Below are 27,665 nucleotides of genomic sequence, written 5' to 3' on the forward strand. Positions count from 1 at the left end.
TTGTTTCAAGAGATGGTGTCCTCTTGCTGGGTCCACTGTTGTTCTGAAAAGGAGGCTCAGACCCTACCTGCCCAAGAGCATGGGAAGGCAGAGGTAGGGACAGGGACCCTCCCCTTCCCCATGGTGTGGCCTTTTGTGTGCATTGAAGGAAAATTGTCTTTTTTGCTCCCCAGTCCTCCACAGAGCACAAAGACTTGCCGGAGTCGGGAGAGGAGCCTCGGGGGGAGGCGGAGGCGCCCCGCCCTGACGCGGGGCACCCCGAATCCGCTGGGGAGCATGCCTTAGACCCTCCTGCCCCTACTGGTGCTTCCACCAGCTCTCCTCCGCCCCCTGCTCCTACAGCCCAGCCGCCTTGTGTGCGAGAACTGGCAGGGGTAAGTGCCCACAGCCCACCCTGCACTCTGTTACCAGGGCCACCAGGTCCCGAGCCCCGTCCCTTTAGCCCCAAGAATCAGCTGGGAGGGGGTAGCAAGGACTGACTCAGCCCATTTCAGTTATGCCACTTGTCTGTCCACAGTGAGAGATGGGGTCTGCTTCCTAGGAGACGGGAGGTCCCTGAGGAGCTGTGCGCTCACCCTTCCAGCCCCACTGGCCTCATTGGCCTTCTCCCACTTCTCTTCTCGTGAGTCTGAGTGTTCAAGTTCAGGGTCTTAGGAACCCAGGCTCTGGAGACTCTGAGCTCGGGCTGCAATGAAGCAGGAGCAGGGGAAGCCCCGTCCATTCTTGGAGCACACTGGAAGGTGTGCATGGGTGGGCAGCTTACACCTCAGGGGCAGGAAGTGTCTATTTAAAAGATAAGTGAGAGCTGGGAAGGTGGCTCAGCGGATAGGAGCGTTGCTGTGAAACCAGGATGACCTGAGTTCAAATCCCAGCACCCATATAAAAGCCAGACATGGCTGCCTGTATCTGAAACCCCAGCACTGTGGGGGGAGGGGTGAGACAGGAGGATCTCAGAGCTCAGTGGTTGGTCAACCTAGCCCAGAATGGTGAGCTTTAGGTTCAGTGAGAGATCGTTTAAAAAAATAAGTTGGAGAGCATAGAAGACACCCACTGTCTTGAGCTGGTCTCTACACATAGGCACACTCCAAGTTAGAGAAGAGGCCAGCACCATCACCAGGTGTGCAGTGACATCAGGGCCATGCTTGTCCTGCATCCTCTGCAGGCCTGAGAGGTCCCCCTCTTTGTGCCAGCTGCAGCCCCCAAGCCTGGGTCATGCTGGGAGAAGGTTTGACCAGGCTGTGGTCCTGCCCTGTCATTTGGTTCAGATTGTGAGGGAAAAGAAGCGAGATTTTATGGAGTGTGTGTGTGGGGGGGATTGCTGTGGGAACAGTACTCTGTGATGCAGAACAGGGGTAACAGCAGAAACCACATGAATCAGGGTGCTCTGATTGTACTCTGGGCACAGGCTCTGGCCGAGGAGACTGGCTTGGCTCTGCAAGGCTCTGCAAGGCTCTGCGGCCCATCCCAAGAGCCCCCGTGAGAGTAGCTGCTCTCTAGAGCCGGGGTCCTGTGCGGGCCTGGGCCCACAGCCTGGCTTCTTAAATCTCATGGGCTGCAGACTTGAGCAGCACATCCCCCACATCATCCAGGGAAAGGGCCTCCAGATAAGGGGAGCCAGAGCTAGCCCCCCTCCCCCAACTGCTTACAGCTCACAGTGCCTGGAGCAACGCTGTCATACCACTTGGTGACAGCGCTGAGCCACCAGGCCAGCGTAGAGCTCTCAGTGGGGAAGCTGGGCTGGTTGCCAAGGATAGTCTCGTGGCTGGCGCACTGCACAGACATACTGTAATTTGGGTCAATTGGGCTGTAAATCCAGTTGGGTGGAATCTGATTCTGGGGATACCAAGCTGAGCTCACCAGTCCCTGTACAGCAGAGCGGCTTTCATCTGGCTGTGCCCTAACTCTCAGTTGAGGGAGCCGTTCGCTTACCCACAGAGCTCCTCCATTTCTCCAGTCTGTCTGCACTCCATGCCAGGCTTCCCGGGTGTGTAGGGTGAGAGCCAGCCTTGTGATGAGCACTTGCCCACCAAGGGCCTGTGAAGAGCCTGCTGGCCTGAGGACTCTGGAAAGACCTTGCTGTATGTATAGCACCCACATGCACCTGACCCTTTACAATGCCAGCCTTGGGGACAGCTTTTGTGCTCTTGTGGGTGTGTGTGTTTAATTTAAATGTATAGAATTGTCGGGCAGTGGTGGCACACGCCTTTAATCCCAGCACGCGGGAGGCAAAGGCAGGTGGATCTCTGAGTTGAGACCAGCCTGGTCTACAAAGTGAGATCCAGGACAGGCACCAAAACTACACAGAGAAACCCTGTCTCGAAAAACAAACAAACAATAAAAGTGTAGAATTATATACACACACAAACACACACCTTTAAAATTGTATGTGTATGTGTGGGTCAGAGGTGCATATGAGTTCTGTGCCCAGGCAGGCCAGAGGCTGGGTGCCCCTGGAACTGTGGTTTACAGGTAGTTGTGAGCTGCCTCATGTGGGTGCTGGGAACTTAAGCCTCCGTCCTGTAGAAGACTACTCAGTGCTCTTGAGCACTGAGCCATCTCTACCCTGAGGGTGGCTTCTTTGATGTGTCCTGTCAGCTGGCCAACCCCAGGGCACAGAAGTGGCTTGTGTGCGCCTCTCATCTGGCACCATTGCCAAGGCCAACTAGGGTCATGCTGTGTTTAGGGTTTTCTCAGTCAGGGTCTCATGTAGCTCAATCTGGCTTTGAACTCCTGATCTTCCTGCCTCTGCCTCCAACCTCCCATCTCCCCCTCTGTGGCTCTTGAGTCCCTGCTGGCAGAACTGAGCCAGTCCACAGGTCCACAGCTGCTGTGAGCATCACTGTGAGCCTCTTCATCCCTCCAAGGTGGTTTGGGGGTCAGCTGGAACGCTAGCCAGGCCTCTCTCCTTGGCTCCCTGGTTAGTGAGGTGGATGATGCCTCCTTCAACCTGTGTCTCCGTGTGCCATCCTGGAGCCCTTGTCCTTGAAGCAGTAGGACTGTTTCCTATCCTGGGAAACCTCCATTCCCACATGCACCCCGGTGATGTCCCAGATGAATCCACAAGAACCTGCTTCCTTGATGGAGCTGAGCCGCAGCAAAGCGGCCATGACATGGTGGTGGGAGCCGTGTCCTCAGACGGTCCGCATCTGACCCAGGCGGGTGTCTGCAAGCCTAGTGATGCAGGGCCTTCACTGCTCACTAGTGCCACAGAGTCCCCAGGGTGAATTACACTTGCGGGCTGGCCATGGGTCCAGCAAAGCAGCAAAGACCCAGAGAATGTCCTCAAGGCACCTCAGAGGACAAGAGGAAGCTTCAAGCTTCATGCACAGTATGGCTTTCACTATGTGCTAGGTTGTAGGCCCTTGCTGGTCTCTGAGATGCAGAGTTCATTGGGCAGATTCCCAGCAAATGTCTGTGATGTGGCCAGGTACCAGTGTGGGCTGGACTTGGGGTCCAATGGGATAACTCCCCAGGTCAGGATCTGCACCCTGTTGGTGCAGTGTGAGCATAGGAATTTGCTGTGGGGTTGGTGCCCACCTAGTGGCAGGCAGTGGGGTCACATGATCAGACTCTGAGCTGCTCTGTTTCTCACACCCAAACACATTACCACAGGGGCTGCAGAGCCGCTCAGCATGGTATCCTCTGCAGCCCCCAGAGATCTGACATCGTGTGGAAGGCAGAGCCTGGGTTAATTCCAGTGATGAGCTCTTGGAGTGGGGGTAGGGAGCTGGTGTTTCCTTGGGACCTGTCTGGGGACCATTGCTGTCCCTGTCCTGTGAGTGAGAGAATAGGAAGCAGAGGGGGCTTGCTTCTCCGACAAAGACCCGAGCTGTCAGCCCAGGCTGAGGAGAATGCCCAGGTCTGTGAGAGATTTGCTGTGCAGCACTGAGTAAGTGTTCACCCTCTCTGGGCCCCCTGCCATAGACTCTAGCACACTGTTTGTGCAGTTCCTGGGCTGAGCCAGTGTTTACATTGTTACAGGATTATGAGCAAAAGCCAGCAGATGCAGCCTCTGAGCCAAAAGCACTGGCTTTCTGGCCCTTTATGGGAAAAAATGGGCCAGGGCCTGCTGCGGGAGGGTCTCTTCTGGCTCACTGTCTTAGGGTTTATTGATTGCATCGGTTGCTGGAGCATTCTCTTGTGTCATCTCGTTTAACCCTCGGCAGCTCTGTGGAGCCAGAACCCCCCATTTGGCTCAGCTTGAGCCCAGAGCATTTGGGGACCAGAGGGAAATGGGCTCTTGTGCCTTCCTAAATGGCCAGGATCCGGCAGGGGTGCGTGTCCACCGCTGGCCTTGGCTTCTGGCTGCGGTCTGAAGGGCAGTGTAGCACTAAGTGTGGCCCCACAGGGGGACTGTGTTGGGCAGGAGCTGGGAAGGCCCATTGGCAGCCTGGCACAGCCTTGAAGCACTTTGGCCCAAACATCAGAATTTGCTTGTACTGGAACTGACAGCCCCAAAGCAAGTGTGCACATGTGCTGTAGAATGTGTCCAGAACGAGGAGGGGGGGAGCAAGGATGCTTTTGTGCTTAGACATCCACATGAAACTTGTGTAGGCTGTGCTGAGGGCTATGCTAATGCACTTGGCGGGCCAGGGTGGGTTTTGCTGGAGGTGGGCTGCAGGCCATTGGACCTGACCATGTGGGGAGTGTCCGTAGGGCAGGGTGCGGGGAGTTGTGGGCACAATTTGGGACACTTGGGGCCTCTCAACGCTTCTGTGTTCTCATTGCAGAGGTCTGCTGGCAGCTCCAGCCCAGAAGCCGGAGAAGGTAAGGAACTCTCTAGAACATTGGGCTGTCTTGGAGCCAAACCTGAATGCTCCCTAACCCCACCCACCCTGTGTCTAGATTCTGACCGTGAGGATGGAAACTACTGCCCTCCAATCAAGCGTGAGCGGACGTCCTCTCTAACGCACTCAGGTGAGTGACAACCTCGTGGGCCAGGGAGGGCCTGCCCCTGGGGCCCACCTGGGCTGAGGGAAGCTGACAGTCACCCTAAAGTGGGAGGTTCCTTGTCAAACTCTGTGGATGTACCTAACTGTGAATGTGACTGTCTCTGTAAGGACACGGTCATTGGTGTGCACTGAGGGGACAGTATCCTCACCCATCAGGCATTGGATGTGCACTCATGCAGAGCCAGGGGGCAGTCACTTGTGTTGCCAGCTGAGGGCATGTGGTGAGAACAAAGGGTCACCATGCATATGGATGCCAGCCTCTGGCTCTGGCCAGTGCGGGAGTGAGGCTGGATCTAGGCAGAGAGACTCTGGGGATGCTCCACTGGGGGCTGCAAAGCCCAGCAGCCTCTCACCCAAGGGCCCTCTGGTCCGGTGACTGCTGCTGTCCAGGGTGTGCCCTGGTGGCAGGGCCTGCTTCTCCATACAGGCTGTGAGGAGTGGCACCTGGGCCACATCTCCTGTGCAAACACAGCTTGGAGGCATGGTCTATCTTAGGTTCTGAATCACCTCCCCTTCAGCTAACAGACCTGGGTACTCCCCAACACACAGCTCTTTGCTAGAACTTAACCGAATCAGAGAGAGTTTTGTTGTTGTTGTGGTTTTGTTTTGTTTTTTTTGAGACAGGATTTCTCTATGTAACAGTCTCTGGGTAACAGTTCTGGCTGTCCTGGAACTCACTCTGTAGACCAGGCTGGCCTTGAACTCAGAGATCCACCTGCCTCTGTCTCCCAAGTGCTGGCTGGGATTACAGGCGTGCACCACCACTGCCTGACTAAGATTCATTCATGTTTTATTTTACACACCAACCACAGTTTCTCCTCCCTCTCCTCCTGTTCCCTCCCCACCTCCTTTCTACCCCCCCCCCTCCACTCCTCAGAAAGGGCAGACCTCCCATGGGAGTCTACAAAGCATGGCATGTCAAGTTGAGGCAAGACCAAGCTCCTCCCCTGAGTTAAGGCTGAGCGAGGCATCTGTACAGGGAATGAGTTCCAAAAAGCCAGCCCATGGGCCAGGGTCAAGTCCCGATCCCACTGCAAGGGCCCCACAAACAGACCAAACTACACAACTGTCATCCACATGCAGAAGGCCATAGGTCGGTCCCATGCAGGCTTCCCAGCTGTTAGTCCAGAACTCCCATTAGCTAGGGTCAGCTGTCTCTGTGGGTTTCTCCATCATGATCTTGATCCCCCTTGCTCATACAATCCTTCCTCCCTCTTGTCAACTAGACTCCCAGAGCTCAGTCTAGTGCTTAGCTGTAGATCTCTGCATCTGCTTCCATCAGTGACTGGATAAAGGCTCTGTGACGACAATTAGGGTAGTCACCAATCTGATTACAGGAGGCACCCTCTCCACTATTGCTAGGAGTCTTAGCTGAGGTCATCCTTGTGGATTCCTGGGACTTTCCCTGGCACTGGGTTTCTCCCTAACCCCAAAATGGCCCCTCTATAAAGATATCTCTTTCAGCCGGGCAGTGGTGGCGCACACCTTTAATCCCAGCACTCGGGAGGCAGAGCCAGGCGGATCTCTGTGAGTTCAAGGCCAGCCTGGTCTACAGAGAGAGATCCAGAAAAGGCATAAAGCTACACAGAGAAACCCTGTCTCGAAAAACAAACCAAACCAAACATCTCTTTCATTACTCTCCTCTGTCCTCCCCCCAACTCAACCAACCCAATTCCTCATATTCCCATCACCCATTCCCTCCCCTCCATCATGCCCCACCACCTTCCCAGGGAAATCCATGCATTGCTCTTCGGGTTTTCCTTGTTACTTAGCTTCTCTGTGGCTGTAGATTGTAGCCTGGTTATCCTGTGCTTTACATCTAATATCCACTTAGGAGTGAGTACATACCATATTTGTCTTTCTGGGTCTGGGTTAACTCACTCATGATGATTTTTTTCGAGTTCTATCCATCCATTTGTCTGCAAATTTCATGATGTCATTTTTTAAAATCAATGAGTAATACTCCATTGTGTAAATGTATCACATTCTCCTTATCCATTCTTTAGTTGAAGGGCATCTAGGTTGTTTCCAGGTTCTGGCTATTATGAATAATGCTGCTGTGAACATAGTTGAGCAAGTGTCCTTGTGGTATAATTGAGCATCCTTTGGGTATTTGCCCAAGATTAATTTAGCTAGGTCTTGAGGTAGATTGATTCCCAATTTTCTAACAAACTGCCATGCTGATTTCTAAAGTGGCTGTACAAGTTTGCACTCCCACCAGCATTGGAGGAGTGTTCCCCTTACTCTATACCATCTTCAGCATAGGCTGTCATTAGTGGTTTTTTTGATCTTAGCTATTCTGGTATCTCGGAGTTGTTTTGATTTACATTTTCCTGATGACTAAGGATGTTCATCAATTCCTTAAATGTCTTTGGGCCATTTGAGAGACTTCTGTTGAGAATTCTGTTTAGATTGTTATCCCATTTTTTGATTGGATTATTTGGTATTTTGATGTCTAGTTTCTTGAGTTCTTCATATATTCTGGAGATCAGCCTTCTGTCAGATATGGGGTTAGGTTTCAGGAGGTCCCATTTACTTACTTACTTACTTACTTATTTGTGGTTTTTTGAGACAGGGTTTCTCTGTGTAACAGTCCTGGTTGTCCTGAAACGCACTTTGTAGACCAGGCTGGCCTCAAACTCAGAGATCCACCTGTCTCCCAAGTGCTGAGATTGAAGGTGTGCACCACCACCGCCTGGCTGAGGTCCCAGTTATTAGTTGTTGATCTCAGTGTCTGTGCTGCTGGTGTTGTCTTCAGGAAGTTGTCTCCTGTGCCAATATGTTCAAGGCTACTGCCCACTTTCTCTTCTGTCTGGTTCAGTGTAGCTGGATTTATTTATGTTGATCCACTTGGACTTGAGTTTTGTGCACGGTGACAGATATGGATCTATTTGCAATCTTCTACACGTTGACATCCAGTTATGCCAGCACCATTTGTTGAAGATGCTTTCTTTCTTTTTTCCATTGTGTAATTTTTGGCTTCTTTGTCAGGTGTTCACAGGTGTGTGGATTTACATCAGGGTCTTCTATTTGAGTCCATTGGTCCACATGTCTTCTTTTATGCCAATACCAAGCTGTTTTTATTACTATAGCTCTATAGTAGAGCTTGAAAGTCAGGGATGCTGATGCCTCTAGAAGTTCCTTTACTCTACAGGACTTTTTTTTTTTTTTTTTTTTTATAAGCTATCCTGCCTGGGCTTTTTGTTTTTCCATATGAAGTTGAGTATTGTTCTTTCAAGGTCTGTGAAAAAAGTTGTATTAGAATTCTGATGGGGATTGCATTGGATCTGTAGATTGCTTTTGATAAGATCGCCGTTTTTGCCGTGTTAATCCTACCTATCCATGAGCATGGGAGATCTTTCCGTTTTCTGATATCTTTGATTTCTTTCTTCAGAGACTTAAAGTTCCTGTCATATAGGTCTTTCACTTGTTTGGTTATAGTTACTCTAAGATATTATTTATGGCTATTGTAAAGGGTGATGTTTCTCAGCCCATTTATCATTTGTGTATAGGAGGGCTATTGATTTTTTTGAGTTAATCTAGTATCCTGCCACTGAAGGTGTTTATCAGCTGTAGGAGTTCCCTGGTAGAATTTTTGGGGTCACTTGTGTATACTGTCATGTCATCTGCAAATAGTGAAAGTTTGACTTCTTGCTTTCTAATTTGTATGCCCTTGATCTCCTTTTGTTGTCTTATTGCTCTAGGTAAAACTTTGAGTACTATATTGAATAAATATGGGGAGAGCTGACAGCCTTGTCTTGATCCTGATTTTAGTGGAATCGCTTTGAGTTTCTCTCCATTTAATGTGATGTTGGCTGTTGGCTTGCTGTATATTGCTGTTATTATATTTAGGATCTTCCTTGTATCCCTGATTTCTACAGAATCTTTATCATGAAGGAATGTTGGATTTTATCAAAGGCTTTTTCAGTGTCTAATGAGATGATCATGATGATGGATTTTTTTTTTTTTTTTGATGTGTTCTTGGATTCTGTTTGCCAGTATTTTATTGAGTATTTTTGCATTAATGTTCATGAGGGAGATTGGTCTGTAATTCTCTTTCTTTGTTGCATCTTTGTATGGTTTGAGTACCAGGGTAACTGTAGCCTCATAAAAAGAGTTTGGCAATGTTCCTTCTGTTTCTATTGTGTGGAACAATTTGAAGAGTATTGGAATTAGCTCTTCTTTGAAATTCTGATAGAATTCTGCTGAAACCATCTGGCCCTGGGCTTTTTTTGAAATTGTTTATCTGGTCTTCATTTAATTTTGCTATGTGGTACCTCTCAAGAAAATTGTCCATTTATTTTAGATTTTCTAATTTTGTGGAATACAGGTTTTTGAAGTATGACCTGATGATTCTTTGGATTTCCTCAGTGTCTGTTGTTATGTCTCCCTTTTCATTTCTGATTTTGTTAATTTGGATATTCTCTCTCTCTGCCATTTGGTTAGTTTGGATAAGGGCTTGTCTGTCTTGCTGATTTTCTCAAAAAACCAACTCTTTGTTTCATTGATTCTTTGTATTGTTCTCTTTGTTTCTACTTTATTGATTTCAGCTCTCGATTTGATTATTTTCTGGCGTCTGTTTCTCCTGGGTGAGTTTGCTTCTTTTTCTAGGTCTTTCAAGTGTGCTGTTAAGTCACTAGTATGAGATTTCCCCAATTTCTTTCTTTTTTTCCCTGTTTGTTTGTTTGTTTTTCGAGACAGGGTTTCTCTGTGTAGCTTTGCGCCTTTCCTGGAACTCTGTTGACCAGGCTGGTCTTGAAATCACAGAGATCCTCCTGCCTCTGCCTCCCGAGTGCTGGGATTAAAGGCGTGTGCACCACCGCCCGGCCAAATTCTTTATATAGGCACTTAGTGCTGTGAACTTACCTCTTAGCACTGCTTTCATAGTGTCCCATAAGTCTGGGTGTGCTTTACATTTGTTTTCATTGAATTCTAGAGAATCTCTAATTTCTTTCTTTATTTCTTCCTTGCCCCAGTGGTGTATCTTGAATTATTATTATTATTTTTCTTTTCAGAGCTCAGGACTGAACCCAGGCCCTTGCCCTTGCTAGGCAAGCGCTCTGCCACTGAGCTAAATCCCAACCCTGTAGCTCAAATTGTAATTGGCCTTAATAATAAAAACCTAGAGTTGGATATCAGGGTAAAAGCTGAAAGATCACCAGGCGGTGGTAGCGCACGCCTTTAATCCCAGCACTCGGGAGGCAGAGGCAAGCCGATCTTTGTGAGTTCAAGGCCAACCTGGTCTACAAAGCTACACAGAGAAACCCTGTCTCAAAAAAAAAAAAAAAGCTGAAAGATCAGAGAAGAAGAATAGCCAGCTACTAGAAAGACTTCTTACCTCCACGGAATCCTCATATCACTTCCTGTTTCCTCCTCCCAAGTGCTGGGATTAAAGGTGTGTGCACCACTGCTATGGTTAACTAGTGGCTAGCTTTATTTCTTAGAGCACAAACAAAATAACACTACATAGTGATATTCAGTTGAGGGTTGTTCAGTTTCTATAAGTTTGAAGGTTTTCTATAATTTCTGTTGTTGTTTAATTCTAACTTTAAGCCATGGTGATCTGATAAGATACAGATGGCTATTACAGTTTTTTTTGTATTTGTTGAGATTTGCTTTGTGACTGAATATGTCGTCAGTTTTAGAGAAGGTTCCATGAGGTGCTGAGAAGAAAGTATGTTCTTTTTTTGTTTGGGTGAAATACTCTGTAGATATTGATTAAGTCCACTTGAGTCATAATGTCTGTTAGGTCCCTTGTTTCTCTGTTAAGTTTCTGTCTGGCAGATCGATCTGTCTAGTGGTGAGAGTGGGATGTTGAAGTCTTACACTATTAGTGTGTGGGGTTTGATGTGTGATTTAAGCTTTAGTAATGTTTCTTTTACAAATGTGTATTTGAAGCATAGATGTTCAGAATTGAGACTATCTTGATGGATTTTTCCTTCAATGAATATAAAATGTCCTTCTCTATCTCTTTTGATTGATTTTAGTTTGAAGTCGATTTTGTTAGCTATTAGGATAGCTACACCAGCTTGTTTCTTGGGTATTGTTTAAATCTGGTTTTGTCATGGAATACCTTGTTTACTCTGTCTATGGTGACTGAAAGTTTTACTGGTATAGTAGTCTGGGTTGGCATCCGTGGTCTCTTAGTGTCTGCATAATGTCTGTCCAGGCCCTTCTGGCTTTCAGAGCCTCCATTGAGAAGTCTAGTGATATTCTGATGGGTCTGCCTTTATAAGTCACTTGGCCTTTTCCTTTGCAGCTCTTAATATTCTTTCTTTATTCTGTATGCTTAGTGTTTTGATTATTATGTGGTCAGGGGGACTTTTGGTGGGGGATCCAGCCTATTTGGTGTTCTGTCAGCTTCTTGTAGCCTTTATAGCTATGTTCTTCTTTAGGTTGGGCAAGTTTTCTTCTATGATTTTGTTGACTATGTTTTCTGTATCTTTGAGCTGGAATTCACCTCTTTTATTCTCCTCTTTTCCTTAGATTTGGTCTTTTCACGGTGTCCCAGATTTCCTGGATGTTTTGTGTTAGGATCCTCTCTTCCATCTCTTGCATTCTGTTGGTTATGCGTGCATCCGTAGTTCCTGTTTGTTTACTCAGATTTCCTATTTCCACCATTCCCTCGGTTTGTGTCTTCTTTATTGCCTCTATTTCAGTTTTCAGGTCTTGAACTGTTTCCTTTACTTGTTTGATTGGTTTTTTCTTGGCTATCTTTAAGGAATTTATTGATTTCTTCCAATTTTTTGTTTGTCTCTTCCTTGATTACTTTCTTCCTCCCCCCACCCCCTCCAGACAGGGTTTCTCTGTGTAGCTTTGGAGCCTTTCCTGGAACTCACTCTGTAGACCAGGCTGGCCTTGAACTCACAGAGATCCGCCTGGCTCTGCCTCCCGAGTGCTGGGATTAATGGTGTGCACCACACCACCTGGCTTCCTTGATTTCTTTTTCTTTTTCTTTTTTCTTTTTTTTTTTTTTTTAAATTTATTTATTTATTTATTATGTATACAGCATGTATGCCTGCAGGCCAGAAGAGGGTGCCAGATCTCATTACAGATGGTTGTGAGCCACCATGTGGGTGCTGGGAATTGAACTCAGGACCTCTGGAAGAGCGGTCGGTGCTGTTAACCTCTGAGCCATCTCTCCAGCCCATTGCCGCACTCTTGTGTCCACCAGTGGCTCCTGTTCTTGGGTCTTCAGCAGGGCCGCTGTGAATCTGATCACCTGCTTGAGCCGATGGCTTATGGGCTGTCGTGGATCTGTTTGATGCAGTCTAAGAGCGAGCGCTTCTGGTCCCTTCCCTCTGGTCCCCTAGGACTTTTCTCACCATCCCATCTCAGTCCTGGAATCTGCCTTCTCTATGGGGGGGGGGGGGCAGCACTCTACAGCCAGGATCTTGGTGCTCAGGGTACCCTGTTTGGCCCTGTCCCTGGGCATGTGGAGCCTGTGCTGATGGGGCCCCGCACCCTAGCCCTTCTTGCTGACATCAAGAGACCTGCTTTCAGCCAGGCATGGAGACATGTCTGTCATCTCGACTATTAGATCAGGAGTTCAAGGTCATCCTCAGCTACACAGTGAGCCTGAGGAAGAGACCTGGCTCCACTCATTATCCTCTCATCATGCCGTCCTAGCCAGCCACATGCTTGCCCAGCCTCAGGCCAGCCTGGCTCAGGCCCAGTGTATTCCCAATTAAGCAGGGAGCTCCCTTGGGTCAGCAGTATCACCCAGCACCCCTGCCCCTTGGGTAGCATAAATCCAACAGCCAGCCAGCTGTATGTGTGTGAGGGTTCCCCAGGTCCTATTGCAACATTGTTAGCAAACTGAGTCTCCAGGGGGCTGAGAAGAGCCCAGGGTGTCTCCAGGCTGGAGACAGAACTCTGAGCCTTGGCTGGCCAGCCCACTTAGTGTGGACTGTGTCTGTCGTCCTGGTCATAGTGGTATCCTGCATGGACTTCTGTGCGCTAGCACAGTGGCCACGCTGGTGCGCCACGCTGGCCAGTTGTGGTACCTACCCTCAAGTCTTAAAGGTTGTGTTGATACTTCCGTGGGGACAGGACCCTGAAGGACCTCCTGTGGCCAGGATTCAGGTGCCCAAAGCTAGTCTTTGGGGCCTCCGGTTACACTGTTTTAGGAATTTGGTCTCAGGTTGGAAAACTGCGGCCCAGCACTGACCCCTGTAGCACTCTGCCCCGCTGCACGACTGCCTGCGGTGGCCCTTGTGTCACACGTGCAGATGCTCGAGTGCTGCTCTGACTGGCTGGTCCCCATTGCAGCACCTGGGCAACCAATGCAGCCAGTTCCTGTCAGAGCCCATGTGACAGTATGCTTGAGTGGCATCCCCGTGAGCCTCAGCTCCAGCCCCTCGGTGTCGCTCCTCCTCAGCTGCAGGCATCGTGCGTGAGTCTGCATTCTGAGCTCACCACTTCAGGGCATTTTCTGTCCACAGACCCGCACTGCGGGACCTTCTCTTCACCTAAGACTTTGCCCTTTCCCGATGTTTCCAGATGAGGTTCCTTGACTGTGTGTGTGGTCCACACGTGTCGCAAGGATGCTGATATGCTCACCTGTGCCTGTCAACACCACTGTCCAGAGAGCTCCAGGATGCTCCTGTCTGCCTGCACCATATGTGCTTTTGCTGTGGTGTGTGGGGATTTGAACTCGGGTTCTTTGCTTACACAGCAGGCACTTTACCCACTGAGCCAGCCCCATGTTTAGGGCTTTCTTCTGTTGACCTTTCCGGTCAGCAGAGTCATGTGTGTGGTGGGGTCTGCTTTTGTCATGCCTGCCTGTGGCCTATCATTTTCCTCACACCTTCTTAGACCAACTGCCCTTGTAGCCCCAGCTCTCATTGCCTGCTAGCTTGGTCACCAAGCCTCTTGTGAGTGACTGACGGGGCTGGTGTGCCCGACAGTACCACACTTCCTTCCTAGGGAGGACAGCCCAGAGCCTAGTGGGTACTTCATCCTGCCTCAGCATCTTCATCCTCCAGGTCCCTGTGCTGCTGGCCTTGCTGCAGAGTCACACCTCTGACCCAGGCCTTCCTGCTTCCTGTTGCAGCCAGGACCATTCTCGGGGGTCCTAGGCCCACTGTGCACCCTGTTGTGCTGTGCTCCTGCCCCCCACAGACTGAGCTCAGCTGTGTCTTGTGCTTGCAGAGGAGAAGAGCAGCGGCTTCCGGCTGAAGCCCCCGACGCTCATCCATGGCCAGGCACCCAGTGCAGGTGGGTGACGTTTCCAGGCCTCTGCCTGGCCCCAGGACCCTTGCTGCAGGCCCAGTCTGTCTACATTGACCATGACTGACATGAACACAACCCTGGAAAGCTGCTCAGACCTGCGGGGCAGGGTGTCTCCTGACTGGGAACTCACTGTGACCCTGCACCAGCCATGGCCACCTCCCTTTGCATTAGGCCCACTCTGGGAGGGTAGCAGTGACCTAGGCCTCATCACAGATCCCAGTAGCAGGTGACTGTCCTATGGAGAAAGTGTCGGTGTTGAGTGTTGCTTCCCTTGCATGACCACTTGAGTTGATGTGCTCTGGAGCAACAGGGACAAGGATCCTAGAATCCACTGTGTTCCAGGTCTACCCAGCCAGAAGCCCAGGGAACAGCAGCGTGGTGTGCTCCGCCCAGCTGTGCTGCAGGCCCCACAGCCCAAGGTGCTGTCACAGACGGGTAAGGACCAAGTCACAGTCCGAAGTACAGAGGCAAGGGGGTTCTTTGGGCCAGCTCCGTTCTGGGGAGCCCTGATAGAAGGATGGGGTGCTGCCGCCCACTCTCCTGTCAACTCCCACACTCTGCTCTGTCACCCTTGCAGAGCAGTTTCCAGGCCACCTGGGGCTCGCTGGGTTTTGGTCCTGTCGTTCAAAAGCTTGTGGTGGACTGGAACCTGGCTTATGCTAATTAATCACCCAAAGTCTGCTTGGCTCCAGTGCTCAGAGCCTGCCAGCCATAGCACACTGGAAGATTCTTGTTTCCTTTTGTCTTGATTTGGGGGTCAGTAGGATGGCCCAGCATGTTAGGGGGATTGCCATTTTGTCTTCGTTTAGTTGGACTTTTATGACTCTGCATCTCACTGTGCAGCCCAGTCTGCTCCTGAAGTCACTCTGTAGCCTGGAATTCTCAAGCATGGGGCAGTAGGCATACACCACTCTGCCAGCTCTCTTCTGGCTTTGTGAGTGTGTCCGGTGCTGGGGGTTGGATGCCCACCTCACATGCACAATTGGCTTTTGTCAAATTGCATGGGAGCTGTCTGCAATAGGTTTTCTTTTGCTGATCATTTTCTGGAGTCTTGCTTCTGAGCACATTGGAAGCCAATTCTTGTTTGTGTCTTGTTTTGAGCACGGGGTGGTGGAGGGGGTTTGCTTGATGATGAAACCCAGGCCTTGTACACTGAGCTGCATGCCAGTGTAGTGTCTTCCAGAATAAAGACAGCAGCCCCTTGTGTGAGGTTTAGGCTCCTTTTTTTTGTTTTGTTTTGTTTTGTTTTGTTTTTAATCTTAAGAATGCATGATGCTTTTTTTTTAATGTAGCCCTAATTGACCTAGAATTTGCTATGTAGCTCTGCCCTTGAACTTACAGAGATCCACCTGCTCTGCCTCCCCAGTGTTGGGGTTAAAAGTGCTCACCACCATGCACAGCCTAAGATGAATGAAATTTAGAAGCCTGATTACTAAGGAGGCCTGGATAGAGTCCAGCAGCTTGACCAGCTGCCAGAGCGCTAGTGGGGACATCTGCTACCTGTCCACTCTTCTTCCTCCCTTTTATAGTCCCCAGCAGCGGCACCAATGGGGTCAGCATGCCAGCAGACTGCACGGGACCAGCCATGTCTGCATCACCAGAAAACCTCACACAGAAGAGCCCCTCCGAGCCTGCCGAGGGGACAGACACACTTGAGGTTGGTGGGTCGTGGGGCTGGCTAGAGTGGGCTGCATCAGTAGACCCTGAGGTGTAACGTCTGTGTGGGTTCTCCAGTCCAGACGCCCTTAGTGGTTTCCAGCACTCTTGAGCATGCCTGGGCTTGCTTAGTGTTGTATGCACAGCTGCACCTTTCGCACTGTAACACAATACCCAGGCAGGGGTGTTCGCAGAGCCAGGTTCATGGGCACACAGCATGGGGCTGTCCCTCACAATACACACACTGGTTACAGCCACCTTCACTGGGAGTGCTCTTTGTGAAGATGGTGCTCTTGTGACCTACCCACTTCCACAGGGCCCCTGTTAAAAGTCCTCTCCACACCATACCAAGGCCTGAGAGCCCAGCCACTGGACACCCAACATTGACTGATGGGCTGTCAGTAACTGTCAGGATGGGCCCTACTGCCCAGGAGCTCAGAAGTGTTTTATGGCTGTGTCTCCACGACAAAGTCCAGAGTGTGTGTTGTACCCCCTCCCCAAGTCACAGATGAGCCCTCGGGGTGCACATATGCTCTGGTGCTGGGGAGTCAGCCCTGAAAAGCTCGCCTAAGAAGAGGCCCCTGCAGCCCAGGGATTCAAGGCCAGCAGTGTGCTGGCAGCCGGTGGAGGGGGTTGATGGAGATTCCACTTCCCAGGCTGCCTGCTGTGCTCTTGAACTCATCCATATGGAATCACAGTCAGAGCTATGTGTCTGTTCTCACCAGAAAATGCTCGAGGAAGGAGGATTCTAGGGCTGCATGGGGAAGTGCTCATCCCACTCCAGCGCCCTAAGTGGGGACATGAATGGCTCCCAGCTTGTTTCTTGTGAGCGTGGCTGAGACTCAGGAGGGAAAGCCAGTGCACAGTTCCAGCCAGGCTGTGCCAGCATCCAGCTCCACCCACCTGGGGTTCCCACCCTGTCCTCCACAATGCACACCCTCCTATTTCTCAGCCGGGGACACGCTGGGCCACCTCCTTGCCAGCAGGCTGGGTGCTCAGTGCCTAACAATGATCTGACTCTGGCTCTCTCCCTGTGGCACCTAGATTTGACCCTAAGGCCCCACGTTCTGGATGTCCTGGGATGGGCAGGATCACCATGCTTATTATCTCTGGTCACGTGACAAGAGCAGGCCGGACCCTTACCTTCTCAGCCATCCCGGCTGGTGACACTGACACTAGTTGATCAGGGATGCTGACTCAGTGGCCAGGGAGTGGGATTCAGCCTCTGACACGCACTGGCCAGGAGGCAGAGTCACAACAGGCCTGGGGGCTGGTTCTCAGTGGGGGATGGTGCCCAACCGTACAAGCCACACTCCCTGTGTAGGCACAGTGCCACGGCAGAGTGAGAGTGGAACCAGATTTATAGGGTGTCAAGCCTGTAGACCATTAAACTCTTGACAGACTAGTAGAGAACACAGTCAGCACTGTGCCACCCTTTCTGCCACTGTGAGCTGCTGTCACAGACGTGTTGGGGCTCCTGGAACTGCAGGGCACACCACCTTCCATGTGCAGCCAGGGGATTACCCCAAAGGTCTCCTGGCGGCACTCCAAATTCTCCTCATCTAGAGCACATGGGTGAACAATTCCCTGAACTCAGGAGAGTCACACTTGCAAGACAGTATTTAGAAGGACCAGTGAGAGGGCTTACCAAATTAAAAATGCTCGCTTCTGAGCCTGATGACCTGATTTGATCCCAGTGGTGGAAGTGACCAGTCCAGGGAGTTGCCCTCTGGTTTCTGTACATGCACACATGCTCGTACACACACATAGATGAAGAAATATAATTTGGAGAAAACAAAACATGAGCTGGTATAAACACTCAGTCCAGGAAGCTGTGAGTTTTGAGAGCGGCCTGCAGTGTGAGATCCTGCAGCTACTGTCTGTGCCCAGTGGAATCTCACATCTGTGTTCCACACCACACCATTTCCCTCATGACTGACACGGGCCTCATCGGGTCTGTCTCTTGGTAGCTGCTCTGACTCTGCCCTTTGCCGTTTGTAGTTTACATCCGGAGTGTCTGTCCCCTTGCCTGATGGGACCTTTGGTACTGATCCTGGCTCTGTTAGCACCATGGTGACGTGCCCTGCCCTCTGACAGCCAGTGGGCTCATGCCTGAGTAGAGTACTGGGAATATTCTTAGAGATGCCTTCTGAGCCCTGGGTATGACGCTCACAGTCTGCCTTTCTCCACTTTGACAGACAGAATACGCCAGTCTGCTTCTAAGAGGGGTACCCTTGGGTCTTGAGCCTCTATCAGCTGCACTGGGGCAGGGGACTGCTGGTGTTGGCCAGCTGCCAGGCTTCAGGCCTTTCTCTAATGCTGCCCACCCCAGCAGACCCAGGCTCATTCCCGGCTGACTTTGGGCTCTTAGACATTCTGTTGCTATTGCTTCTAAATGTGATTGGGTTCTTTTCTTTTCCTGTAGGAGAAAGTGCTTCAGAAAACCCCCCATAGCACCTCAGAGGAGGGGCCCTCTGAAGAGGAGCAGGTGGCCCCACAGGCCTTTGTGTTTGGACAGAACTTGAGAGATAGAGTGAAGGTATTTGCTGGGTAGATGTGGGGCAGAGGAACTCCAACAGATGGTCCTTAAGGAGAGTGGCCTGGGGTACCCATGACAGCCACATATCTACCCAGACATCCATTGCCTAAGGCCCCATCCCGCTACGAATCCCTCCCCACTTTGAGATGGTGTTTCATGTGACCCAGGCTAGCCTCAAGTTCACTATGTCACCAAGGATGAACTGAACTCCTGATCCTCAAGTCCTAGGATTTCAGGCTACCTCAGGTCGTCTTTTCAAGAGCTACACTAAAATAATGATTACGTGATTGATTTGACATGGGTTTGATTTGAGACAAGGTCTCATATAGCCCAGGCTGGTCTTGAACTCGCTATGTGGCTATGCATGACCTTGGACTACTGATCCTCTAGCCTCAGCCTCCTGAGCGCTGGGATAGCAGCGGTACACTAGCCGGCCTGGCTTGTGTGAGCTGGGGCCTGGGCTCAGGCAGCCCCCACCCCAACCTCAGCAGCCAGGACCATGGGGAGCACCACAGAATCATCAGCAGAGTGCTGAGACCGTGCCTCGCTCCTGGAAACCGAGTCTGATGCCTACAATACCAGAGAATAGGGTCTGGGACACCCCAGGCATGCAACTCTGCCCTCCTCCTTCCCAGGAAGCTCTCTAGGCAGAGTTAGGGCCACTTCTGACTTACGGGTACCACCAAGACAGTGAAGCACCAGGCATGGGAATGAAGGGGACTGAGGCACTGCTCAGCACCCCACAGAGCCCAGGATGCCCCTCAGAATGATCTAGCCTGTGTCCCATCATGCTGGGAGGCTGAGGCAGGAGGATGGAGGAAACCAGGCCAGCCTGGGCTGCACAACAAGACCTTGTCACCACATTGAGAAATGTCCACCGTGCAGAGGACTCCAGTGTGTCTCCCCTGCTTCCTTGTCCCTCACTATCTGGTGGACACTCCAGTCCCTGAGGGATGTGAGGAAGAGCTGGTGTTGCTGTGACTTAGGCCAAGAGACCCATGACCTTCGGGCACCTCCTCCTTGGGGCTGGGGACCCACCGTGCTCAGGCACAGGACCCCAGGCCCAGCATGGTCTGAAGGCCATCTTTGTGGTGGGGCCCGCTGGCATCCTCAGAGGAGGAAGGCTTCCAGTGGGCTCTGTACTTAGCCAACAAGCACAGTGAGCCAGGATCACGGTACCTTCTAACGCACTGCCACCTCCTCGGTTATTCACGAGTGCCTTTGACCGACATCACGGGTTTAACAGCCACGGAGGAGCTGTGGTTGTGCTGGTGGCCATGTGCCCATTCTGTGCCTGGCTGTGCTGGGTGCCAGCCAAAAGGCAGTTTCCTGACCCGGTAGAGAGCTCCTAACGCTCCATGGTCCTTCCCTACAGGTTTTTCTTCCCGGCTTGTTTTGAGCTCAGCCTCCTGCAGTGCTGGGGTGATGGGTCTGGGCCCACACCAGACTATTGTCTCTTTAAAACCAGATCTCACTGTGTAGTCCAGGCTAGCCTGAACTCCTAGAGATACCCTGCCTCTTCCCCCCCCCCCCCCCATGCTGAGATTAAAGGAGTGTGCCGCCATCGTGCCCAGCTTCCTTGTTCTTAACTGCTGTGTCCTCAGTGCACTCACACAGTAGGGCTGGGCTAGCACTTGTCGGACAGGGCCGTGTGAGTGGTCGCCTCCCTTTCTCTCCAGTTAGTGAATGAGAGTGTTGACGGGTCAGACGCAGACAGCGCTGCACATCCCAGCTCAGAAACACCCACTGCAACCAACTACTTCCTGCAGTACATCAGCTCCAGGTGAGTGCTCTGAGTGGGTCAGTCTGGGGGGGCGTGGGGTGCTTCACACCGGGGTGCTACACTGATGGTACCACTCCTCTCCAGCGCAGACAATTCGACCCACAGTGCTGACACCTCCAACAAGTTTGTGTTTGGCCAGAACATGAGTGAGCGTGTCTTGGTGAGTGGCCCTGGCGCTGTTACCTAGTGCCTGTTCCCACTTGGGGGCACACGGCACGTGGCTGTCATGCTGTCTCCTGTACAGTCAGAACAGGATTCTCAGGTACAGGGATGAGAAAGACCAGCTCACATTCGCCACAGGCTTCGGTTGCCCACAGAGGCTGCCAGGGGGCTGGCTTCACCCTTCTTGTCTTTACTCTCCACTGACCTAGGCGTCCTGTGGCCAGGGCCAGCTGGGATGAACATCAGCTGTCGTACTCACCCCAGAGCTACACCACTGAGACAGGTGGCCTGTGTCCCTGTCACAGAACCAGCCATGCCTGCCACTTCTGCTTGACAGGGGCAGCCAGGACAGCAGGCGCCTGCACACTCCCTGCTTTCCGAACACTTGTAGCCCAGGATGCAGAGCCTAGCATCTCTCGGCCATTTTCTCCTTCCGGGTTGGGCATCCAGCCCCACCATGGCATCCACAGGCTCTGGTCTTACCCCCTATTGGCCTGGCAAGGTCACCATGTTGCAGCTTCCTCCTGTTGGTCTGCCACAGTGTGTTGTGGCAGAACTCCCCTGTGGTCCTGAAAGGAGGGCCTGACTAGGCACGGCTGTTGAGGACAGGCCCCTGCTGGGTGCGCAGGAGTCAGGCCTCTGGGAAGTGCTGAGTGGCCGTCCCTGCTGGGCCTCTCACTCTGTCCTCAGCACCCACAGCAGCTCCGCCCTGGCACGCTTGTTTCCTCAGAGCCCCCCCAAGCTGAATGAAGCCAGTTCAGATGCCAGCAGGGAGACTTCGCATGCCCAGTCAGGGTCTGAGCCATCGTCCCAGGAGGCTGCCCCCAAGAAAGGTAGGGCACAGCTCTGCACACACCTCAGCAGACTCCCACCACCAGGCAGGACAGCTGTGGCCCCAGTAGACACGAGAGGTCGGCCTGAAGTGCCCGGGATGGATGGTGGGTGGCCTTGCTCTGCTGACCAGGACAGGACTCCTCGGCTCCCTGGGAGTCCCCGGCCTGCTGACGCTTCTTTGTTGGGTTCTCTCTGCAGAGTCACTGGCTGAGTCTGCTGCTGCCTACACCAAGGCTACAGCGTGGACATGCTTCCTGGAGAAGGTGGAGGTCATAACGGGGGAGGAGGCAGAGAGCAACGTGCTGCAGGTGAGACCACGCTGCTGAGGCAGGGCTGCCAGGAACAATGCCAGCTGGGGCTACATAGCAAGACCACCTCTTCCACAACAACAAAATGAATCTGGGCATGGTGGCACACCCCAGCACTCAGGAGGCAGAGGCAGGCAGACCTCTGTGAGTTCAAGGCCAGCCTGAGTTACAGAGAGTGCCAGGCCAACCAGGAACTTATTTGCCCCAAGGAAACCAAAATGAATTGCATAACTATTGTCACAGTTTGACAGGAGGTTTTCAACCTTCCTAGATAAGGCCCCATCCCGGGAGCTAGCACCCCGGCACCCACATGCCTTCTCATATCTCTGTTCTAGATGTTTCTTATGGTGTCCCTCGATGTGTGGAATTTTATCCTGGCTTTGTCACTGAGCTGGGTGTCCTTAAGTCTATTGTTTCTGTCCCTCGCTGTGACACTTAAGGGCTGCATGGCACCAGGGAGCTGATGCATGGCCTCTTTGTGCTTTGGGACTCTTATAAGCAATATGACACGTGCATGTTTGTGAAGACATTTACTTGCTTTCTGGGTGGGCAATGGAAGGGCTGCCATGCTGTGGTCTACCCCAGCACCGCAGGATGTCCCTGCAGCCAGGCAGCTCATCACAGCACCCAGTGCTCCTTCGCTGTGGGAACGAGGTGGCATCTCTGTGTGTTTGGATTTCCTCCTGGTTTACACACCTGAGCAGGGAGCCTGGGTTCCATTCCCGGTACCACAGAAATCAAACCCATAAATAGATGACTGGATAAATAAAGCTGGGCACTGGCCGTCAGCATCCTGGCCATAGCTTGTGGTCCCGGTAGCCAGGTGGGACAATCAGATACCCCAGCGTCACTGGTAGCTCCTGACTTGAAGTGGAGCCTGAGCTTTGTGGGGCACAGAGGGCAGTTACTCTTACCCTGCTCGCCGCCGACCCCATGTGTTACAGATCCAGTGTAAGCTGTTTGTGTTTGACAAGACCTCACAGTCATGGGTGGAGCGTGGCCGGGGACTTCTCAGGCTCAATGATATGGCGTCGGCTGACGACGGCACGCTGCAGTCCCGGCTGGGTGAGCACTGGGGAAGTATAGACCCTCCTAGAGGTGGGCTGCGGTCACACCAAACCAGAAGTGTGGTTTCCATAGCTGGGGCAGGGGCATGGCTACCAATCCCACTGTGAGCCTCACACCAGTCCCTCTGGCTTGGGCATGCTGCCTCTCCACACTTAATTCCTGCTCTTTAGCAGAATAAGGACAGCTTGGAAGCAAAGTGGGGCCAGGAGGAGTGGCAGCCTGGGCAGCAGTAACGCCAGCCTGGGCTTCAGCGTGCAACCCCACCTCAGCCAAACCAGAGGACCCAGAGGGTTGTGATCTCTCAGAGCAGAGGGGGCCGCTCAAGCGTCAGAGCTGCCCTCCTCCTGTTCCGGGGACTTTGTGAAAATGGTCTTGCTCTGTAGCCCAGGCTGGCCTGGAGTCCACTGCAAGCCTGCCATACCCATGTTTGACCTCTTCCAAAGACAAGGGAGCTTCTTTCTTGTTTGGTTATATCCCCTTTAAAAGTCAGCTTAAGCCCAGAATTGGGAGGTGTGGCAGGAGGACCGCTGTAAGTTCAAGGCCAAGCCCAGGCTACTGAGACCCTGCCACCACCACCCCAAAAGAGTTGATAGACATGTCTTCAGTCTTACTCTTGGTAGTGGCAGTCTGTGACCTGTGACCTGTGCACATGGGGTAGTTGTATGTCTTCTACCCACAAGCCACCTTTGTGAGCCTTATTCCTAGAGCCTCAGATGAGCGCCTGGCTTCTGGGTGTGGGGGACTCTGTAGGCCTGACTGGGTGGAGAGAGTTGGGACCCTCCTCACACATGTGATGGGCTTGGTCCTCAGGTGGGAATGGGTAGTTTCCATCTCAGGAGGGCGCTATGACAGCGCTCCTGGCCAATTCCAGACCATCCTCCTCCCCGCAAGGGCACGGCTCCCCTGGCCCTTCCCTTCCGGATGTGGGCTGTAGCTTGGGGCCGGCGTGTAGCTAAGCAGCCTCCTTGCTGCAGTGATGCGGACCCAGGGCAGCCTGCGGCTCATCCTGAACACAAAGCTGTGGGCGCAGATGCAGATGGACAAGGCCAGTGAAAAGAGCATCCGCATCACAGCCACAGATGCCGAGGACCAGGGCGTCAAGGTCTTTCTGATCTCGGTGAGCTCGGGAAGGCTGGGGTGGAGCACTGGCTCAGTGCAGGTCACTGTGCTGGTGTCACCAGCAAGGACACAAGCCTCCCTGGGCAGCTCCTGATAGCCGCGTGGTGCACCCTGCTATCCCCTCTGCTACACATTGCATGTGGAAGGACGAGAGGCCCCGCTCCGACCTTACTGTCTGGCCTAACTCCAGGGGCCTTCCAGCACCTCGGGTGGTGGTAGGCCCTTGTCAGAGAAGTCGGCTGGCCAGGCCAGCTTGGCTGCCAGCCACACACTGCCACCTCACACACTGTCTCCCCAGGCCAGCTCAAAGGACACTGGCCAACTGTACGCAGCACTGCACCACCGCATCCTGGCACTGCGTAGCCGTGCTGAGCAGGAACAGGAGGCCAAGGTACCCGCACCTGAGCCAGGAACCACCCGGGCCACCGAGGAGGAAGACAGTGATGAGGACGCAGTGCTCGCTCCCTCAGGGGCCGCTCCCTCAGGAGCCGGTGAGCAGCATGGGACCTGTGGGAGGGACCCAGCTGTCATGGTGGCTGCGTGCTGGGTCTGAGGGGCCTGCTCTTCCCACAGGCACAGGTGACGAAGGGGATGGCCAGACTCCAGGGAGCACATAGCAGCGGGGCCACTGCGTCAGGCTGCTGCTTTGTCGTCTGTCCGCTGCCCGTCCCTCCCTGCAGGCCGCGTCATGGTGGTGTCTATTGCTGGGGTGGCCACAGGCTGGATCCGCGTGTCCCCTCTGCAGCAGACGGGGATGCCAGGATGTGGCTTGGGACTCAGACCTCATCATATTGATGAGCAGAAAGACCGTTCCCCGCCCTCCTCCGATCGAAACGGCACATTGACACTTGTCACAGCTTCCGCTGGCTCTCAGACTTGGCCTGGTCACCCAGCCTTACGGTGGCCGTCTCTCCTCCTCTGGGCAGCAGCAGTTCAGACTCTGGGCTCAGCGTTCTATTGAGAGCAACCTGCTGTCTGTTCAGCTTCCCGCTGTGCCAGGTCCATGTGGCTAACGCCTCTTGTTGATTTCTGATGACGTGGCTTTCACGGGCCTGGATGAAGCTGCTCATGGTGAGCTGAGCTGACTTGTCCCTGTGGGTGGCGTCCGGCCCCCACAACAAGTCCCTAAGTTTGGGCCTGAGAACACCTGTCTAGACAAAGGTGACGGGCCCAGGAGGGTTCTTGCACTCTTGCTCACCCACACCACCTGGGCCTCCTTAAGCAGGTACCCAGCACAGCACGGCCCTGAGGTAACTGACCATCGAGGGCCCCTGAGAGGCAAAGGCCCTGCGGAGGGCCTGTCCTCGGTGGAAGATGACGCCCCCACCCGTGGACTTTGTGGCTCCATCTCTGGCCAGGGAGCCAGCGAGGACACCAGGGCTGCCTGGCAGATGGGTCACACTCTGCTTACAGCCTCAGCCAGCCAGTGACAAGTGACTCCAGACGTCGCCCGTGTGTTTGGAACATTTATGTAAGATTGTCATATGAAATGTATTTGAGAACTGCATTAAAACTTTTAACTAAAACCCTGGCCTTCTGTGCACCTGGCAGCCAGGTGAGCTGGGTGTGGCCATGGGGGCCCCTGATGGGGTCAGTGATGGATCCAGGTCTGGGGGGAGGGGGGCGTGCAGGAGACCTGTCTAGCCAGTTCTTCAGCCTCCCTTCTCACACATTCTCCTCCCTGTGTCTAGTTGGGGCCCCCCCGGGACAGTGGTAACAGGGTAGCGGTGGGTCAGGGGACTAGGCTAAGGCAGCTGTTAGGCAGGCGAGGCTGCCGGGTCAGAGGCGCCAGGCACTGCTCACCATGGCCACGAACTCCAAGTCTGTGTCCACCGAAGCACTGAGTCCGCTGTAGTAGTCTTGGAACTCGGCCAGTGTGACCTGTGGGGTGCAGGCTGTGAGGGGGTGCAGGCCAGGCATGCTGCCCATGGGGGGTACCAAGTGAACACACCTGCCCATCCTTCTCAAGCGTGTCAAAGTTGTCGAGGAATTGGTGGAGGGCTTCATCCTCCGTCCACTCTCCACTGCGCACCTTGGGGTGAGCCCGGCCACTGTATACCCCTCGCAGGTCATCCACAGTCACCACACCATCGCCAGTCTGGTCCAGCTTGGCAAAGGCAGCTGCCACGACAGCTTCCCGGGCCTGGGACATGGGGGGCTGTGGGAGGGACAGTGATTGAGGAGCGAGTGCCGGGACTGGCTGGCTGGCACTCCTCACCAGCCCCTCCTCGGCCTCTGAGGCCAGCCTCACCCGTAGTGCCCGCAGGAACTCCTCCAGGTCCAGTGTCCCGCTGCCATCACGGTCCCAGCGCTTGCACAGCGCCTCCGCCTCTGCCTCCCCCACCTCCAGCCCCAGCTGTCCCAGGCCCTGCCTCAGCTCCCCTGCATCCAGGGACCGACTGTCATCCTTGTCCAGGCGGCGGAAAAACCTGGGGATCCAGATGGGGCTGCATGGATGGGGCTGCTCTGGCCAGAGGGCACTGTGAGCACTGGGGTGAGGGCTCACCTGGCTAGGCCGCGGATGCCCAAGGCCCCTCGGGACAGACACTGAGCTCTCAGCCTCTCCATGGTGGCGGTCACGGTGTCCATTGTGAGTGCAAACGGACAGCTGCAGAGGCACAGAACTCCCACTGGGTTTCCGTATTCAGTTGGCCTGGCACAGAGTGGGTGATACCACACAGCCCAGACCACCCCAGCCACTCACCTTGCTTGCCTGTGTCCCTGCCTGTGGAGCTCCAGGGAGGTCTGCGTCCTGCCTGGCGCAGCTGTTGCTAGGCAGTATGGCTCCCGGGACTGGGAGGGAGGGGCTGGCTGTAACTCTTTCTGTGTCAAGCACATTAGCCTGCCTAGAGGGGCAGGCGCTGTGAGCCCATGGTAGTTCAAGCCTGGCTGGAGACCTGGGCTACATGGGATAGCCCGGCTAAATCCGGGCCAGTTGCGGGCTAGTTGGACATGCTGGCACAGGCTCATCACCTCAGCTTCCCAGCTGTTTAGACTTGAGGTGGGGACACAGCTGAAAGTCTGGAGCCGCCAAGTCGGGCTACAAACTGGAACTTCATTAGAAAATAAAAAATAAGAACGGGGCCTGATGGTACATGGCTGCAATCCCAACGTGCAAGAGATGGGGGCAGGCAGGAGTTCCAGACTTGAGACTGTCTCACAGCCAAAAGAAAAGTTATCCGTGGGTGTGCAAGCCAACCAGTGTCATGATCCGTTCATGAGAAACTGAAGTGGCATCCTGCTATCCAAACGGATGGCCTGTTGTGCTCCCACACTGGCAAGCAGCAGGAGAATAGCTCGTGGTTTTTTGGGTTCTGGGTAAGGAACCTAGAGCCTTGGCAAGCCAGGCCAATAGTGCTAAGTCACTCCCCAGGCACCACTGCTTTTCTACAGAGAAGCGTAAAACAGAATTAACTTAAGAGCTGCTAGGAGTGTTTCTTTTCATGGTGCTGGGGTAGAAACCAGGGTCTCAATCCACGGCAAGCAAGCCCTGCCTCTAAGCTACAGCCCAAGCAATTCTGAGCCTTAATAATATACAAGGTTGGAAGTAAATCTCCGCATCACAACTTCCCCACCCCCTAGAATCCCCCAGGGATGTGCTGGGGGCGTGGCCAGGAGTGAAGCCCCGCCCATCACACACACACACACACACACACACACACACACACACACACACACACCTCGCCCTAGTGAGGGCCTAGAAGGGGACTGGAAGGCGGGACCTGGGTAATAGGAGTTTCAATACGCTCCTTGTCCCCTAAATTGGAAGTAGCTTTGGGCTTGTATGCAGAGCAGTTTCCCTTCACTGTCCTGAGTTTCCTCAACTGTCACAGGGAACAGCCTGTGCACTGAGCTGAGGGCGCCTGACTCCACCCCACTCAGATGTAAAACCGCCCTAGGAGGCCGGCAGGGTCCTCCTCAGTCCCCACAACAGGAAGAACAGCAGCCCAGGCTTAGAAATAACTGGTTTATTCTAGTGAAGACAGGCCCTAGCCCGCCTCCCCGTACAA

The 27,665-nt window shown here is 53.0% G+C and overlaps 2 protein-coding genes across 3 annotated transcripts; one reads left to right on the top strand and one right to left on the bottom strand.

Annotated features, from left to right (window-relative positions):
• On the top strand, positions 1–25,181 carry Ranbp3 (RAN binding protein 3). The gene is made up of 16 exons (XM_036170836.1): positions 1–93; positions 174–374; positions 4,731–4,767; positions 4,846–4,917; positions 14,106–14,171; positions 14,529–14,621; positions 15,716–15,843; positions 18,268–18,381; positions 20,061–20,164; positions 20,249–20,324; positions 21,057–21,159; positions 21,359–21,468; positions 22,413–22,533; positions 23,511–23,653; positions 23,954–24,146; positions 24,229–25,181. The coding sequence occupies exons 1-16, from the start codon at positions 13–15 to the stop codon at positions 24,270–24,272; spliced, it is 1,686 nt and encodes a 561-aa protein (XP_036026729.1). The 5' UTR covers positions 1–12; the 3' UTR covers positions 24,273–25,181.
• On the bottom strand, positions 25,116–26,400 carry Caps (calcyphosine). 2 transcript variants are annotated; one of them, XM_036170839.1, is made up of 5 exons: positions 26,360–26,400; positions 26,162–26,263; positions 25,907–26,084; positions 25,607–25,813; positions 25,116–25,536 (listed from the first exon to the last, which is right to left on the bottom strand). In XM_036170839.1, exons 2-5 carry the CDS (start codon positions 26,242–26,244, stop codon positions 25,435–25,437), a joined length of 570 nt encoding a protein of 189 aa, XP_036026732.1. In that variant the 5' UTR covers positions 26,245–26,263; positions 26,360–26,400; the 3' UTR covers positions 25,116–25,434. The 2 variants fall into 2 exon arrangements, with proteins under 2 accessions (XP_036026732.1, XP_036026730.1); XM_036170837.1 differs by having other exon boundaries at positions 26,162–26,285; positions 26,360–26,388.
• Positions 26,401–27,665: the final 1,265 nt, after the last annotated feature.

The sequence above is a fragment of the Onychomys torridus genome, chromosome 21, assembly GCF_903995425.1.
Source record: "Onychomys torridus chromosome 21, mOncTor1.1, whole genome shotgun sequence".
In the NCBI taxonomy this organism is placed as follows: domain Eukaryota; kingdom Metazoa; phylum Chordata; class Mammalia; order Rodentia; family Cricetidae; genus Onychomys; species Onychomys torridus.

Coding starts and splice junctions, on each gene's coding strand:
- Ranbp3 (XM_036170836.1), top strand. CDS start 13: ATGGTGTCCTCTTGCTGGGTCCACTGTTGTTCTGAAAAGGAGGCTCAG. Junction 4,918..14,105: donor GTCCTCTCTAACGCACTCAG/GTGAGTGACAAC, acceptor TTGTGCTTGCAG/AGGAGAAGAGCAGCGGCTTC. Junction 21,160..21,358: donor GGAGGCTGCCCCCAAGAAAG/GTAGGGCACAGC, acceptor TTCTCTCTGCAG/AGTCACTGGCTGAGTCTGCT.
- Caps (XM_036170839.1), bottom strand. CDS start 26,244: ATGGACACCGTGACCGCCACCATGGAGAGGCTGAGAGCTCAGTGTCTG. Junction 25,814..25,906: donor AGTTCCTGCGGGCACTACGG/GTGAGGCTGGCC, acceptor TCCCTCCCACAG/CCCCCCATGTCCCAGGCCCG. Junction 25,537..25,606: donor CGCTTGAGAAGGATGGGCAG/GTGTGTTCACTT, acceptor TGCACCCCACAG/GTCACACTGGCCGAGTTCCA.